The sequence below is a fragment of the Somniosus microcephalus genome, chromosome 6, assembly GCF_052327205.1.
Source record: "Somniosus microcephalus isolate GS21.2 chromosome 6, FLI_Smic_1.0, whole genome shotgun sequence".
Lineage (NCBI taxonomy): Eukaryota > Metazoa > Chordata > Chondrichthyes > Squaliformes > Somniosidae > Somniosus > Somniosus microcephalus.
The window spans coordinates 28,846,543-28,863,170 of record NC_140992.1 but is presented as its reverse complement, the minus strand read 5'-3'; the positions used below and the strand labels follow the sequence as shown (position 1 = coordinate 28,863,170).

At 76.5% G+C, this 16,628-nt stretch overlaps 1 protein-coding gene across 1 annotated transcript in view; it reads right to left on the bottom strand.

Moving 5' to 3' along the window:
* Nucleotides 1-16,628, bottom strand: part of xrn1 (5'-3' exoribonuclease 1) — a 144,801-nt gene that overhangs the window by 102,255 nt on the left and 25,918 nt on the right. The window contains exon 5 of the mRNA XM_085989602.1: nt 15,050-15,214. Coding sequence (XP_085845728.1) covers nt 15,050-15,214 — 165 coding nt within the window. The remainder of the gene's footprint in view (nt 1-15,049; nt 15,215-16,628) is intronic.

Genomic DNA, 16,628 nt, shown 5'->3' with positions numbered 1-16,628 from the left:
AGAGGGCGGAGGGGGGGGGGCAGAGAGAGGGCGGAGGGGGGGCAGAGAGGGCGGAGGGGGGGGCAGAGAGGGCGGAGGGGGGGGGCAGAGAGGGCGGAGGGGGGGCAGAGAGGGGCGGAGGGGGGCAGAGAGGGCGGAGGGGGGGCAGAGAGGGCGGAGGGGGGGCAGAGAGGGCGGAGGGGGGGCAGAGAGGGCGGAGGGGGGGCAGAGAGGGCGGAGGGGGGGCAGAGAGGGCGGAGGGGGGGCAGAGAGGGCGGAGGGGGGGCAGAGAGGGCGGAGGGGGGGCAGAGAGGGCGGAGGGGCGGGCAGAGAGGGCGGAGGGGGGGCAGAGGAGGGCGGAGGGGGGGCAGAGAGGGCGGAGGGGGGCAGAGAGGGCGGAGGGGGGCAGAGAGGGCGGAGGGGGGGCAGAGAGGGCGGAGGGGGGGCAGAGAGGGCGGAGGGGGGGCAGAGAGGGCGGAGGGGGGGCAGAGAGGGCGGAGGGGGGGCAGAGAGGGCGGAGGGGGGGCAGAGAGGGCGGAGGGGGGGCAGAGAGGGCGGAGGGGGGGCAGAGAGGGCGGAGGGGGGGCAGAGAGGGCGGAGGGGGGGCAGAGAGGGCGGAGGGGGGGCAGAGAGGGCGGAGGGGGGCAGAGAGGGCGGAGGGGGGCAGAGAGGGCGGAGGGGGGGCAGAGAGGGCGGCGGAGGGGGCAGAGAGGGCGGAGGGGGCAGAGGGCAGAGAGGGCGAGAGGCGGGGGCAGAAGAGGGCAGAGAGGGCGGAGGGGGGGCAGAGAGGGCGGAGGGGGGGCAGAGAGGGCGGAGGGGGGCAGAGAGGGCGGAGGGGGGCAGAGAGGGCGGAGGGGGGGCAGAGAGGGCGGAGGGGGGGCAGAGAGGGCGGAGGGGGGCAGAGCAGGGCGGAGGGGGGGCAGAGAGGGCGGAGGGGGGGGCAGAGAGGGCGGAGGGGGGGCAGAGAGGGCGGAGGGGGGGCAGAGAGGGCGGAGGGGGGGCAGAGAGGGCGGAGGGGGGGCAGAGAGGGCGGAGGGGGGGCAGAGAGGGCGGAGGGGGGCAGAGAGGGCGGAGGGGGGGCAGAGAGGGCGGAGGGGGGGCAGAGAGGGCGGAGGGGGGGCAGAGAGGGCGGAGGGGGGCAGAGAGGGCGGAGGGGGGGCAGAGAGGGCGGAGGGGGGGCAGAGAGGGCGGAGGGGGGGCAGAGAGGGCGGAGGGGGGGCAGAGAGGGCGGAGGGGGGCAGAGAGGGCGGAGGGGGGGCAGAGAGGGCGGAGGGGGGCAGAGAGGCGGAGGGGGGGCAGAGAGGGCGGAGGGGGGGCAGAGAGGGCGGAGGGGGGGCAGAGAGGGCGAGGGGGGCAGAGAGGGCGGAGGGGGGGCAGAGAGGGCGGAGGGGGGGCAGAGAGGGCGGAGGGGGGGCAGAGAGGGCGGAGGGGGGGCAGAGAGGGCGGAGGGGGCAGAGAGGCGAGAGGGCGGAGGGGGGCAGAGAGGGCGGAGGGGGGGCAGAGAGGGCGGAGGGGGGGCAGAGAGGGCGGAGGGGGGCAGAGAGGGCGGAGGGGGGGCAGAGAGGGCGGAGGGGGGGCAGAGAGGGCGGAGGGGGGGCAGAGAGGGCGGAGGGGGGGCAGAGAGGGCGGAGGGGGGGCAGAGAGGGCGGAGGGGGGGCAGAGAGGGCGGAGGGGGGCAGAGAGGGCGGAGGGGGGGCAGAGAGGGCGGAGGGGGGGCAGAGAGGGCGGAGGGGGGCAGAGAGGGCGGAGGGGGGCAGAGAGGGCGGAGGGGGGGCAGAGAGGGCGGAGGGGGGGCAGAGAGGGCGGAGGGGGGGCAGAGAGGGCGGAGGGGGGGCAGAGAGAGGGCGGAGGGGGGGCAGAGAGGGCGGAGGGGGGGGCAGAGAGGGCGGAGGGGGGGCAGAGAGGGCGGAGGGGGGGCAGAGAGGGCGGAGGGGGGGCAGAGAGGGCGGAGGGGGGGCAGAGAGGGCGGAGGGGGGGCAGAGAGGGCGGAGGGGGGGCAGAGAGGGCGGAGGGGGGGCAGAGAGGGCGGAGGGGGGGCAGAGAGGGCGGAGGGGGGGCAGAGAGGGCGGAGGGGGGGCAGAGAGGGCGGAGGGGGGGCAGAGAGGGCGGAGGGGGGGCAGAGAGGGCGGAGGGGGGGCAGAGAGGGCGGAGGGGGGCAGAGAGGGCGGAGGGGGGGCAGAGAGGGCGGAGGGGGGGCAGAGAGGGCGGAGGGGGGGCAGAGAGGGCGGAGGGGGGGCAGAGAGGGCGGAGGGGGGGCAGAGAGGGCGGAGGGGGGGCAGAGAGGGCGGAGGGGGGGCAGAGAGGGCGGAGGGGGGGCAGAGAGGGCGGAGGGGGGGCAGAGAGGGCGGAGGGGGGGCAGAGAGGGCGGAGGGGGGGCAGAGAGGGCGGAGGGGGGGGCAGAGAGGGCGGAGGGGGGGCAGAGAGGGCGGAGGGGGGCAGAGGGCGAGGGGGCAGAGAGGGCGGAGGGGGGGCAGAGAGGGCGGAGGGGGGGCAGAGAGGGCGGAGGGGGGGCAGAGAGGGCGGAGGGGGGGCAGAGAGGGCGGAGGGGGGGCAGAGAGGGCGGAGGGGGGGCAGAGAGGGCGGAGGGGGGGCAGAGAGGGCGGAGGGGGGGCAGAGAGGGCGGCGAGGGGGGGCAGAGAGGGCGGAGGGGGGGCAGAGAGGGCGGAGGGGGGGCAGAGAGGGCGGAGGGGGGGCAGAGAGGGCGGAGGGGGGGCAGAGAGGGCGGAGGGGGGGCAGAGAGGGCGGAGGGGGGGCAGAGAGGGCGGAGGGGGGGCAGAGAGGGGCGGAGGGGGGGCAGAGAGGGCGGAGGGGGGGCAGAGAGGGCGGAGGGGGGCAGAGAGGGCGGAGGGGGGGCAGAGAGGGCGGAGGGGGGGCAGAGAGGGCGGAGGGGGGGCAGAGAGGCGGAGGGGGGCAGAGAGGCGGAGGGGGGGCAGAGAGGGCGGAGGGGGGCAGAGAGGGCGGAGGGGGGGCAGAGAGGGCGGAGGGGGGGGCAGAGAGGGCGGAGGGGGGGCAGAGAGGGCGGAGGGGGGGCAGAGAGGGCGGAGGGGGGCAGAGAGGGCGGAGGGGGGGCAGAGAGGGCGGAGGGGGGGCAGAGAGGGCGGAGGGGGGCAGAGAGGGCGGAGGGGGGGCAGAGAGGGCGGAGGGGGGGGCAGAGAGGGCGGAGGGGGGGCAGAGAGGGCGGAGGGGGGGCAGAGAGGGCGGAGGGGGGGCAGAGAGGGCGGAGGGGGGGCAGAGAGGGCGGAGGGGGGGCAGAGAGGGCGGAGGGGGGGCAGAGAGGGCGGAGGGGGGCAGAGAGGGCGGAGGGGGGGCAGAGAGGGCGGAGGGGGGGCAGAGAGGGCGGCGGAGGGGGCAGAGAGGGCGGAGGGGGGGCAGAGAGGGCGGAGGGGGGGCAGAGAGGGCGGAGGGGGGGCAGAGAGGGCGGAGGGGGGCAGAGAGGGCGGAGGGGGGGCAGAGAGGCGGAGGGGGGGCAGAGAGGGCGGAGGGGGGGCAGAGAGGGCGGAGGGGGGGCAGAGAGGGCGGAGGGGGGGCAGAGAGGGCGGAGGGGGGGCAGAGAGGGCGGAGGGGGGGCAGAGAGGGCGGAGGGGGGCAGAGAGGGCGGAGGGGGGGCAGAGAGGGCGGAGGGGGGGCAGAGAGGGCGGAGGGGGGGCAGAGAGGGCGGAGGGGGGGCAGAGAGGGCGGAGGGGGGGCAGAGAGGGCGGAGGGGGGGCAGAGAGGGCGGAGGGGGGGGCAGAGAGGGCGGAGGGGGGCAGAGAGGGCGGAGGGGGGGCAGAGAGGGCGGAGGGGGGGCAGAGAGGGCGGAGGGGGGGCAGAGAGGGCGGAGGGGGGGCAGAGAGGGCGGAGGGGGGAGGAGAGAGGGCGGAGGGGGGGCAGAGAGGGCGGAGGGGGGGCAGAGAGGGCGGAGGGGGGGCAGAGAGGGCGGAGGGGGGGCAGAGAGGGCGGAGGGGGGGCAGAGAGGGCGGAGGGGGGCAGAGAGGGCGGAGGGGGGGGCAGAGAGGGCGGAGGGGGGGCAGAGAGGGCGGAGGGGGGGCAGAGAGGGCGGAGGGGGGGCAGAGAGGGCGGAGGGGGGGCAGAGAGGGCGGAGGGGGGGGCAGAGAGGGCGGAGGGGGGCAGAGAGGGCGGAGGGGGCAGAGAGGGCGAGGGGGCAGAGAGGGCGGAGGGGGGGCAGAGAGGGCGGAGGGGGGCAGAGAGGGCGGAGGGGGGGCAGAGAGGGCGGAGGGGGGGCAGAGAGGGCGGAGGGGGGCAGAGAGGGCGGAGGGGGGCAGAGAGGGCGGAGGGGGGGCAGAGAGGGCGGAGGGGGGGCAGAGAGGGCGGAGGGGGGGCAGAGAGGGCGGAGGGGGGGCAGAGAGGGCGGAGGGGGGCAGAGAGGGCGGAGGGGGGCAGAGAGGGCGGAGGGGGGGCAGAGAGGGCGGAGGGGGGGCAGAGAGGGCGGAGGGGGGGCAGAGAGGGCGGAGGGGGGGCAGAGAGGGCGGAGGGGGGGCAGAGAGGGCGGAGGGGGGCAGAGAGGGCGGAGGGGGGGCAGAGAGGGCGGAGGGGGGCAGAGAGGGCGGAGGGGGGGCAGAGAGGGCGGAGGGGGGGCAGAGAGGGCGGAGGGGGGGCAGAGAGGGCGGAGGGGGGCAGAGAGGGCGGGAGGGGGGGCAGAGAGGGCGGAGGGGGGGCAGAGAGGGCGGAGGGGGGGCAGAGAGGCGGAGGGGGGGCAGAGAGGGCGGAGGGGGGGCAGAGAGGGCGGAGGGGGGCAGAGAGGGCGGAGGGGGGGCAGAGAGGGCGGAGGGGGGGCAGAGAGGGCGGAGGGGGGGCAGAGAGGGCGGAGGGGGGGCAGAGAGGGCGGAGGGGGGCAGAGAGGGCGGAGGGGGGGCAGAGAGGGCGGAGGGGGGGCAGAGAGGGCGGAGGGGGGGCAGAGAGGGCGGAGGGGGGGCAGAGAGGGCGGAGGGGGGGCAGAGAGGGCGGAGGGGGGGGCAGAGAGGGCGGAGGGGGGGCAGAGAGGGCGGAGGGGGGGGCAGAGAGGGCGGAGGGGGGGCAGAGAGGGCGGAGAGGGGGGGCAGAGAGGGCGGAGGGGGGGCAGAGAGGGCGGAGGGGGGGCAGAGAGGGCGGAGGGGGGGCAGAGAGGGCGGAGGGGGGGCAGAGAGGGCGGAGGGGGGGCAGAGAGGGCGGAGGGGGGGCAGAGAGGGCGGAGGGGGGGCAGAGAGGGCGGAGGGGGGGCAGAGAGGGCGGAGGGGGGGCAGAGAGGGCGGAGGGGGGGCAGAGAGGGCGGAGGGGGGGGCAGAGAGGGCGGAGGGGGGGCAGAGAGGGCGGAGGGGGGCAGAGAGGGCGGAGGGGGGGCAGAGAGGGCGGAGGGGGGGCAGAGAGGGCGAGGGGGGCAGAGAGGGCGGAGGGGGGGCAGAGAGGGCGGAGGGGGGGCAGAGAGGGCGGAGGGGGGGCAGAGAGGGCGGAGGGGGGGCAGAGAGGGCGGAGGGGGGGCAGAGAGGGCGGAGGGGGGGCAGAGAGGGCGGAGGGGGGGCAGAGAGGGCGGAGGGGGGGCAGAGAGGGCGGAGGGGGGGCAGAGAGGGCGGAGGGGGGGCAGAGAGGGCGGAGGGGGGGCAGAGAGGGCGGAGGGGGGGCAGAGAGGGCGGAGGGGGGGCAGAGAGGGCGGAGGGGGGCAGAGAGGGCGGAGGGGGGGCAGAGAGGGCGGAGGGGGGGCAGAGAGGGCGGAGGGGGGGCAGAGAGGGCGGAGGGGGGGCAGAGAGGGCGGAGGGGGGGCAGAGAGGGCGGAGGGGGGGGCAGAGAGGGCGGAGGGGGGGCAGAGAGGGCGGAGGGGGGGCAGAGAGGGCGGAGGGGGGGCAGAGAGGGCGGAGGGGGGGCAGAGAGGGCGGAGGGGGGGCAGAGAGGGCGGAGGGGGGGCAGAGAGGGCGGAGGGGGGGCAGAGAGGGCGGAGGGGGGGCAGAGAGGGCGGAGGGGGGGCAGAGAGGGCGGAGGGGGGGCAGAGAGGGCGGAGGGGGGGCAGAGAGGGCGGAGGGGGGGCAGAGAGGGCGGAGGGGGGCAGAGAGGGCGGAGGGGGGGCAGAGAGGGCGGAGGGGGGGCAGAGAGGGCGGAGGGGGGGCAGAGAGGGCGGAGGGGGGGCAGAGAGGGCGGAGGGGGGGCAGAGAGGGCGGAGGGGGGGCAGAGAGGGCGGAGGGGGGGCAGAGAGGGCGGAGGGGGGGCAGAGAGGGCGGAGGGGGGCAGAGAGGGCGGAGGGGGGGCAGAGAGGGCGGAGGGGGGGCAGAGAGGGCGGAGGGGGGCAGAGAGGGCGAGGGGGCAGAGAGGGCGGAGGGGGGCAGAGAGGGCGGAGGGGGGGCAGAGAGGGGCGGAGGGGGGGGCAGAGAGGGCGGAGGGGGGGCAGAGAGGGCGGAGGGGGGCAGAGAGGGCGGAGGGGGGGCAGAGAGGGCGGAGGGGGGGCAGAGAGGGCGGAGGGGGGGCAGAGAGGGCGGAGGGGGGGCAGAGAGGGCGGAGGGGGGGCAGAGAGGGCGGAGGGGGGGCAGAGAGGGCGGAGGGGGGGCAGAGAGGGCGGAGGGGGGGCAGAGAGGGCGGAGGGGGGGCAGAGAGGGCGGAGGGGGGCAGAGAGGGCGGGAGGGGGGCAGAGAGGGCGGAGGGGGGGCAGAGAGGGCGGAGGGGGGGCAGAGAGGGCGGAGGGGGGCAGAGAGGGCGGAGGGGGGGCAGAGAGGGCGGAGGGGGGGCAGAGAGGGCGGAGGGGGGGCAGAGAGGGCGGAGGGGGGGGCAGAGAGGGCGGAGGGGGGGCAGAGAGGGCGGAGGGGGGGCAGAGAGGGCGGAGGGGGGGCAGAGAGGGGCGGAGGGGGGGCAGAGAGGGCGGAGGGGGGCAGAGAGGGCGGAGGGGGGGCAGAGAGGGCGCGAGGGGGGGCAGAGAGGGCGGAGGGGGGGCAGAGAGGGCGGAGGGGCGGGGCAGAGAGGGCGGAGGGGGGGCAGAGAGGGCGGAGGGGGGGCAGAGAGGGCGGAGGGGGGGCAGAGAGGGCGGAGGGGGGGCAGAGAGGGCGGAGGGGGGGCAGAGAGGGCGGAGGGGGGGCAGAGAGGGCGGAGGGGGGGGCAGAGGCGAGCAGAGAGGGCGGAGGGGGGCAGAGAGGGCGGAGGGGGGGCAGAGAGGGCGGAGGGGGGGCAGAGGAGGGCGGAGGGGGGGCAGAGAGGGCGGAGGGGGGGCAGAGAGGGCGGAGGGGGGGCAGAGAGGGCGGAGGGGGGGCAGAGAGGGCGGAGGGGGGGCAGAGAGGGCGGAGGGGGGGCAGAGAGGGCGGAGGGGGGGCAGAGAGGGCGGAGGGGGGGCAGAGAGGGCGGAGGGGGGGCAGAGAGGGCGGAGGGGGGGCAGAGAGGGCGGAGGGGGGGCAGAGAGGGCGGAGGGGGGGCAGAGAGGGCGGAGGGGGGCAGAGAGGGCGGAGGGGGGGCAGAGAGGGCGGAGGGGGGGCAGAGAGGGCGGAGGGGGGGCAGAGAGGGCGGAGGGGGGGCAGAGAGGCGGAGGGGGGGCAGAGAGGGCGGAGGGGGGGCAGAGAGGGCGGAGGGGGGGGCAGAGAGGGCGGAGGGGGGGCAGAGAGGGCGAGGGGGGGCAGAGAGGGCGGAGGGGGGGCAGAGAGGGCGGAGGGGGGGCAGAGAGGGCGGAGGGGGGGCAGAGAGGGCGGAGGGGGGGCAGAGAGGGCGGAGGGGGGGCAGAGAGGGCGGAGGGGGGGCAGAGAGGGCGGAGGGGGGGCAGAGAGGGCGGAGGGGGGCAGAGAGGGCGGAGGGGGGCAGAGAGGGCGGAGGGGGGGCAGAGAGGGCGGAGGGGGGGCAGAGAGAGGGCGGAGGGGGGGCAGAGAGGGCGGAGGGGGCAGAGAGGGCGAGGGGGGCAGAGAGGGCGGAGGGGGGGCAGAGAGGGCGGAGGGGGGGCAGAGAGGGCGGAGGGGGGGCAGAGAGGGCGGAGGGGGGGGCAGAGAGGGCGGAGGGGGGCAGAGAGGGCGGAGGGGGGGCAGAGAGGGCGGAGGGGGGCAGAGAGGGCGGAGGGGGGGGCAGAGAGGGCGGAGGGGGGGCAGAGAGGGCGGAGGGGGGGCAGAGAGGGCGGAGGGGGGGGCAGAGAGGGCGGAGGGGGGGCAGAGAGGGCGGAGGGGGGGCAGAGAGGGCGGAGGGGGGGCAGACGAGGGCGGAGGGGGGCAGAGAGGGCGGAGGGGGGGCAGAGAGGGCGGAGGGGGGGCAGAGAGGGCGGAGGGGGGGCAGAGAGGGCGGAGGGGGGGCAGAGAGGGCGGAGGGGGGGCAGAGAGGGCGGAGGGGGGGGCAGAGAGGGCGGAGGGGGGGCAGAGAGGGCGGAGGGGGGGCAGAGAGGGCGGAGGGGGGGCAGAGAGGGCGGAGGGGGGGCAGAGAGGGCGGAGGGGGGCAGAGAGGGCGGAGGGGGGGCAGAGAGGGCGGAGGGGGGCAGAGAGGGCGGAGGGGGGGCAGAGAGGGCGGAGGGGGGGGCAGAGAGGGCGGAGGGGGGGCAGAGAGGGCGGAGGGGGGGCAGAGAGGGCGGAGGGGGGGCAGAGAGGGCGGAGGGGGGGCAGAGAGGGCGGAGGGGGGCAGAGAGGGCGGAGGGCAGAGAGGCGAGGGGGCAGAGAGGGCGGAGGGGGGGCAGAGAGGGCGGAGGGGGGGCAGAGAGGGCGGAGGGGGGGGCAGAGAGGGCGGAGGGGGGGCAGAGAGGGCGGAGGGGGGGCAGAGAGGGCGGAGGGGGGGCAGAGAGGGCGGAGGGGGGGCAGAGAGGGCGGAGGGGGGGCAGAGAGGGCGGAGGGGGGGCAGAGAGGGCGGAGGGGGGCAGAGAGGGCGGAGGGGGGGCAGAGAGGGCGGAGGGGGGGCAGAGAGGGCGGAGGGGGGGCAGAGAGGGCGGAGGGGGGGCAGAGAGGGCGGAGGGGGGGCAGAGAGGGCGGAGGGGGGGCAGAGAGGGCGGAGGGGGGGCAGAGAGGGCGGAGGGGGGGCAGAGAGGGCGGAGGGGGGGCAGAGAGGGCGGAGGGGGGGCAGAGAGGGCGGAGGGGGGGCAGAGAGGGCGGAGGGGGGGCAGAGAGGGCGGAGGGGGGGCAGAGAGGGCGGAGGGGGCAGAGAGGGCGGAGGGGGGGCAGAGAGGGCGGAGGGGGGGCAGAGAGGGCGGAGGGGGGGCAGAGAGCGAGGGCGGAGGGGGGGCAGAGAGGGCGGAGGGGGGCGAGGGCAGAGGGCGGAGGGGGGCAGAGAGGGCGGAGGGGGGGCAGAGAGGGCGGAGGGGGGGCAGAGAGGGCGGAGGGGGGGCAGAGAGGGCGGAGGGGGGGCAGAGAGGGCGGAGGGGGGCAGAGAGGGCGGAGGGGGGGGCAGAGAGGGCGGAGGGGGGGCAGAGAGAGGGCGGAGGGGGGGCAGAGAGGGCGGAGGGGGGGCAGAGAGGGCGGAGGGGGGCAGAGAGGGCGGAGGGGGGGCAGAGAGGGCGGAGGGGGGGCAGAGAGGGCGGAGGGGGGGCAGAGAGGGCGGAGGGGGGCAGAGAGGGCGGAGGGGGGGCAGAGAGGGCGGAGGGGGGGCAGAGAGGGCGGAGGGGGGGCAGAGAGGGCGGAGGGGGGGCAGAGAGGGCGGAGGGGGGCAGAGAGGGCGGAGGGGGGGCAGAGAGGGCGGAGGGGGGGCAGAGAGGGCGGAGGGGGGGCAGAGAGGGCGGAGGGGGGCAGAGAGGGCGGAGGGGGGGCAGAGAGGGCGGAGGGGGGGCAGAGAGGGCGGAGGGGGGGCAGAGAGGGCGGAGGGGGGGCAGAGAGGGCGGAGGGGGGGCAGAGAGGGCGGAGGGGGGGGCAGAGAGGGCGGAGGGGGGGGCAGAGAGGGCGGAGGGGGGGCAGAGAGGGCGGAGGGGGGGCAGAGAGGGCGGAGGGGGGGCAGAGAGGGCGGAGGGGGGGCAGAGAGGGCGGAGGGGGGGGCAGAGAGGGCGGAGGGGGGGCAGAGAGGGCGGAGGGGGGGCAGAGAGGGCGGAGGGGGGGCAGAGAGGGCGGAGGGGGGCAGAGAGGGCGGAGGGGGGGCAGAGAGGGCGGAGGGGGGGCAGAGAGGGCGGAGGGGGGGCAGAGAGGGCGGAGGGGGGGCAGAGAGGCGAGGGGGGCAGAGAGGGCGGAGGGGGGGCAGAGAGGGCGGAGGGGGGGCAGAGAGGGCGGAGGGGGGGCAGAGAGGGCGGAGGGGGGGCAGAGAGGGCGGAGGGGGGGCAGAGAGGGCGGAGGGGGGGCAGAGAGGGCGGAGGGGGGGCAGAGAGGGCGGAGGGGGGGCAGAGAGGGCGGAGGGGGGGCAGAGAGGGCGGAGGGGGGGCAGAGAGGGCGGAGGGGGGGCAGAGAGGGCGGAGGGGGGGCAGAGAGGGCGGAGGGGGGGCAGAGAGGGCGGAGGGGGGGCAGAGAGGGCGGAGGGGGGCAGAGAGGGCGGAGGGGGGCAGAGAGGGCGGAGGGGGGGCAGAGCGAGGGGGCAGAGGGCGAGGGGGGGCAGAGAGGGCGGAGGGGGGCAGAGAGGGCGGAGGGGGGGGCAGAGAGGGCGGAGGGGGGGCAGAGAGGGCGGAGGGGGGGCAGAGAGGGCGGAGGGGGGGCAGAGAGGGCGGAGGGGGGGCAGAGAGGGCGGAGGGGGGGCAGAGAGGGCGGAGGGGGGCAGAGAGGGCGGAGGGGGGGCAGAGAGGGCGGAGGGGGGGCAGAGAGGGCGGAGGGGGGGCAGAGAGGGCGGAGGGGGGGCAGAGAGGGCGGAGGGGGGCAGAGAGGGCGGAGGGGGGGCAGAGAGGGCGGAGGGGGGCAGAGAGGCGGAGGGGGGGCAGAGAGGGCGGAGGGGGGCAGAGAGGGCGGAGGGGGGGCAGAGAGGGCGGAGGGGGGGCAGAGAGGGCGGAGGGGGGGCAGAGAGGGCGGAGGGGGGGCAGAGAGGGCGGAGGGGGGGCAGAGAGGGCGGAGGGGGGGCAGAGAGGCGGAGGGGGGCAGAGAGGGCGGAGGGGGGGCAGAGAGGGCGGAGGGGGGCAGAGAGGCGAGGGGGGGCAGAGAGGCGGAGGGGGGCAGAGAGGGCGGAGGGGGGGCAGAGAGGGCGGAGGGGGGGCAGAGAGGGCGGAGGGGGGGCAGAGAGGGCGGAGGGGGGGCAGAGAGGGCGGAGGGGGGGCAGAGAGGGCGGAGGGGGGGCAGAGAGGGCGGAGGGGGGCAGAGAGGGCGGAGGGGGGGCAGAGAGGGCGGAGGGGGGGCAGAGAGGGCGGAGGGGGGGCAGAGAGGGCGGAGGGGGGGCAGAGAGGGCGGAGGGGGGGCAGAGAGGGCGGAGGGGGGGCAGAGAGGGCGGAGGGGGGGCAGAGAGGGCGGAGGGGGGGCAGAGAGGGCGGAGGGGGGGCAGAGAGGGCGGAGGGGGGGCAGAGAGGGCGGAGAGGGGGGCAGAGAGGGCGGAGGGGGGGCAGAGAGGGCGGAGGGGGGGCAGAGAGGGCGGAGGGGGGGGCAGAGAGGGCGGAGGGGGGGCAGAGAGGGCGGAGGGAGGGGGCAGAGAGGGCGGAGGGGGGCAGAGAGGGCGGAGGGGGGGCAGAGAGGGCGGAGGGGGGGCAGAGAGGGCGGAGGGGGGGCAGAGAGGGCGGAGGGGGGGCAGAGAGGGCGGAGGGGGGGGCAGAGAGGGCGGAGGGGGGGCAGAGAGGGCGGAGGGGGGGCAGAGAGGGCGGAGGGGGGGCAGAGAGGGCGGAGGGGGGGCAGAGAGGGCGGAGGGGGGGCAGAGAGGGCGGAGGGGGGGCAGAGAGGGCGGAGGGGGGGCAGAGAGGGCGGAGGGGGGGCAGAGAGGGCGGAGGGGGGGCAGAGAGGGCGGAGGGGGGGCAGAGAGGGCGGAGGGGGGGCAGAGAGGGCGGAGGGGGGGCAGAGAGGGCGGAGGGGGGGCAGAGAGGGCGGAGGGGGGCAGAGAGGGCGGAGGGGGGGCAGAGAGGGCGGAGGGGGGGCAGAGAGGGCGGAGGGGGGGCAGTAGAGGGCGGAGGGGGGGCAGAGAGGGCGGGGGGGGGCAGAGAGGGCGGAGGGGGGGCAGAGAGGGCGGAGGGGGGCAGAGAGGGCGGAGGGGGGGCAGAGAGGGCGGAGGGGGGGCAGAGAGGGCGGAGGGGGGGGCAGAGAGGGCGGAGGGGGGCAGAGAGGGCGGAGGGGGGCAGAGAGGGCGGAGGGGGGGCAGAGAGGGCGGAGGGGGGCAGAGAGGGCGGAGGGGGGCAGAGAGGGCGGAGGGGGGCAGAGAGGGCGGAGGGGGGCAGAGAGGGCGGAGGGGGGGCAGAGAGGGCGGAGGGGGGGCAGAGAGGGCGGAGGGGGGGCAGAGAGGGCGGAGGGGGGGCAGAGAGGGCGGAGGGGGGGCAGAGAGGGCGGAGGGGGGGCAGAGAGGGCGGAGGGGGGGCAGAGAGGGCGGAGGGGGGCAGAGAGGGCGGATGGGGGGGCAGAGAGGGCGGAGGGGGGGCAGAGAGGGCGGAGGGGGGGCAGAGAGGGCGGAGGGGGGGCAGAGAGGGCGGAGGGGGGGCAGAGAGGGCGGAGGGGGGGCAGAGAGGGCGGAGGGGGGCAGAGAGGGCGGAGGGGGGGCAGAGAGGGCGGAGGGGGGGCAGAGAGGGCGGAGGGGGGGCAGAGAGGGCGGAGGGGGGGCAGAGAGGGCGGAGGGGGGGCAGAGAGGGCGGAGGGGGGGCAGAGAGGGCGGAGGGGGGGCAGAGAGGGCGGAGGGGGGGCAGAGAGGGCGGAGGGGGGGCAGAGAGGGCGGAGGGGGGGCGAGAGGGCGGAGGGGGGCAGAGAGGGCGGAGGGGGGCAGAGAGGGCGGAGGGGGGGCAGAGAGGGCGGAGGGGGGGCAGAGAGGGGCGGAGGGGGGGCAGAGAGGGCGGAGGGGGGGCAGAGAGGCGGAGGGGGGGCAGAGAGGGCGGAGGGGGGGCAGAGAGGGCGGAGGGGGGGCAGAGAGGGCGGAGGGGGGGCAGAGAGGGCGGAGGGGGGGCAGAGAGGGCGGAGGGGGGGCAGAGAGGGCGGAGGGGGGGCAGAGAGGGCGGAGGGGGGCAGAGAGGGCGGAGGGGGGGCAGAGAGGGCGGAGGGGGGGCAGAGAGGGCGGAGGGGGCAGAGAGGCGAGGGGGGCAGAGAGGGCGGAGGGGGGGCAGAGAGGGCGGAGGGGGGCAGAGAGGGCGGAGGGGGGCAGAGAGGCGGAGGGGGGGCAGAGAGGCGGAGGGGGGCAGAGAGGGCGGAGGGGGGCAGAGAGGGCGGAGGGGGGGCAGAGAGGGCGGAGGGGGGGCAGAGAGGGCGGAGGGGGGGCAGAGAGGGCGGAGGGGGGGGCAGAGAGGGCGGAGGGGGGGCAGAGAGGGCGGAGGGGGGGCAGAGAGGGCGGAGGGGGGGCAGAGAGGGCGGAGGGGGGGCAGAGAGGGCGGAGGGGGCAGAGAGGCGGAGGGGGGCAGAGAGGGCGGAGGGGGGGCAGAGAGGGCGGAGGGGGGGCAGAGAGCGGGCGGAGGGGGGGCGAGAGGGCGGAGGGGGGGCAGAGAGGGCGGAGGGGGGGCAGAGGGGGCGAGGGGGGCGAGGCGAGGGGGGGCAGAGAGGGGGAGGGGGGCAGAGAGGGCGGAGGGGGGGGCAGAGAGGGCGGAGGGGGGGCAGAGAGGGCGGAGGGGGGCAGAGGGGGCGGAGGGGGGGCAGAGAGGGGCGGAGGGGGGGCAGAGGGGGCGGAGGGGGGGCAGAGGGGGCGGAGGGGGGCAGAGGGGGCGGAGGGGGGGCAGAGGGGGCGGAGGGGGGGCAGAGGGGGCGGAGGGGGGGCAGAGGGGGCGGAGGGGGGGGAGAGGGGGCGGGGGGGGGGCGAGGGGGCGGAGGGGGGGCAGAGGGGGCGGAGGGGGGGCAGGGCGAGGGGGCAGAGGGGGCGGAGGGGGGGCAGAGGGGGCGGAGGGGGGGCAGGGGGGCGGAGGGGGGCAGGGGAGGGCGGAGGGGGGGCAGGGGGGCGGAAGGGGGGGGGCAGGGGGGCGGAGGGGGGGCAGGGGGGGCGGAGGGGGCGGAGGGGGGGCGGAGGGGGCGGAGGGGCGGAGGGGGGGCGGAGGGGGCGGAGGGGGGCAGAGGGGCGGAGGGGGAGGCAGAGGGGGCGGAGGGGGGCAGAGGGGGGGCAGAGGGGGCGGAGGGGGGGCAGAGGGGCGGAGGGGGGGCAGAGAGGGGCGGAGGGGGGGCAGGAGGGGCGGAGGGGGGGCAGAGAGGGCGGAGGGGGGGCAGAGAGGGCGGAGGGGGGGCAGAGAGGGCGGAGGGGGGCAGAGAGGGCGGAGGGGGGGCAGAGAGGGCGGAGGGGGGGCAGAGAGGGCGGAGGGGGGGCAGAGAGGGCGGAGGGGGGCAGAGAGGGCGGAGGGGGGGCAGAGAGGGCGGAGGGGGGGCAGAGAGGGCGGAGGGGGGGCAGAGAGGGCGGAGGGGGGGGCAGAGAGGGCGGAGGGGGGGCAGAGAGGGCGGAGGGGGGGCAGAGAGGGCGGAGGGGGGGCAGAGAGGGCGGAGGGGGGGCAGAGAGGGCGGAGGGGGGCAGAGAGGGCGGAGGGGGGGCAGAGAGGGCGGAGGGGGGGCAGAGAGGGCGGAGGGGGGGCAGAGAGGGCGGAGGGGGGGCAGAGAGGGCGGAGGGGGGGCAGAGAGGGCGGAGGGGGGGCAGAGAGGGCGGAGGGGGGGCAGAGAGGGCGGAGGGGGGGCAGAGAGGGCGGAGGGGGGGCAGAGAGGGCGGAGGGGGGGCAGAGAGGGCGGAGGGGGGGGCAGAGAGGGCGGAGGGGGGGCAGAGAGGGCGGAGGGGGGGCAGAGAGGGCGGAGGGGGGGCAGAGAGGGCGGAGGGGGGGCAGAGAGGGCGGAGGGGGGGCAGAGAGGGCGGAGGGGGGGGCAGAGAGGGCGAGGGGGGGCAGAGAGGGCGGAGGGGGGGGGCAGAGAGGGCGGGGGGGGGGCAGAGAGGGGCGGAGGGGGGCAGAGAGGGCGGAGGGGGGGGAGAGAGGGCGGAGGGGGGGGCAGAGAGGGCGGAGGGGGGGGCAGAGAGGGCGGAGGGGGGGGCAGAGAGGGCGGAGGGGGGGGCAGAGAGGGCGGAGGGGGGGCAGAGAGGGCGGAGGGGGGGGCAGAGAGGGCGGAGGGGGGGGCAGAGAGGGCGGAGGGGGGGGCAGAGAGGGCGGAGGCGGGGCAGAGAGGGCGGAGGGGACCAAATTTTTTTATATATCACTATCACAAGATAAAATATGATTTTTTTCTCGCGCATTAATACATACTAAATCAGCGTCCAATCCATATAGACAATGTCTCGTATTGGGATCATGATCAGGTTTTCTTGTTTCAGCTCTAATAAATTCCATGATTTTGTGTTCGCCCTCTCCTGGGGTCTAACAAAATGAAAATAAAAATAAGATATCATAATACAGAAACATCTATTTAAACAGTCACATACTGTATTTCTATTTGTTACTATCACTAGCTGGTGAAAAAAGCTATCTGATTAAAATCCAACAGCTTAACTATCAAAGACCGAAGGACTTGGTATCGGAGTGTTGAAATGTTGTCTTTCCATCTCTAGATCCAGCATCGACTGAAAGGATAAAAGTCTCTCTCTAGTGCAGGAGTTTGCAAACTAGAGCCCATGGACTACATGCAACCCCCAAGCCCAGGCAACTGGCCCATCAAGTTGAGACAACTCAATTCTATTTGTGCTTAAATTCCTTATTCACTAGTTGCTCCTGTTTCAATTTCTTGGACTGGTGGTTACATAAGAACATAAGCAGTCGGAGCAGGAGTAGGCCATACGGCCCCTCTGGCCTGCTCCGCCATTCAATAGGATCATGGCTGATCCGAACCTAGACTCACGTCCACTTCCCTGCCCGCTCCCCATAACCCCTAATTCCCTTATCAGCTAGGAAACTGTCTATCTCCGTTTTAAATTTATTTAATGTCGCAGCTTCCACAGCTCTGCGAGGTAGCAAATTTCATAGATTTACTACCCTCTGAGTGAAGAAGTTTCTCCTCATCTCCGTTTTGAAAGGGCAGCCCCTTATTCTAAGATTATGCCCCCTAGTTCTAGTCTCACCCATCAGTGGAAACATCCTCCCCGTATCCACCCGATCAAGCCTCCTCACAATCTTATGTTTCGATAAGGTCGCCTCTCATTCTTCTGAACTCCAATGAGTAGAGGCCCAACATACTCAACCTTTCCTCATAAGTCAACCCCCGCATCTCCGGAATCAACAGAGTGAACCTTCTCTGAACCGCCTCGAGAGCAAGTATATCTTTTCTTAAATATGGAAACCAAAACTGTACGCCGTATTCCAGGTGCGGCCTCACCAGTACCCTGTATAACTGAAGCAAGACTTCCCAGCTTTTATGCTCCATCCCCCTTGTAATAAAAGCCAAGATTCCATTGGCCTTCCTGATCACCTGCTGTACCTGCATACTAACCTTCTGTGTTTCATGCACCAGGACCCCCAGATCCCTTTGTACTGTAGCACTTTGCAGTTTCTCTCCATTTAGATAATAACTTGCTCTTTGATTTTTTCTGCCAAAGTGCATAACCTCACACTTTCCAACATTATATTCCATCTGCCAAATTTCTGCCCACTCACTTAGCCTGTCTATGTCCTTTTGCAGGTTTTTTTATGTCCTCCTCACTCACTGCTTTCCCTCCCATCTTTGTATCGTCAGCAAACTTGGATATGTTGCACTTGGTCCCCTCCTCCAAATCGTTAATATAGATTGTAAAGAGTTGGGGTTCCAGCACTGACCCCTGCGGAACACCACTTGTTACTG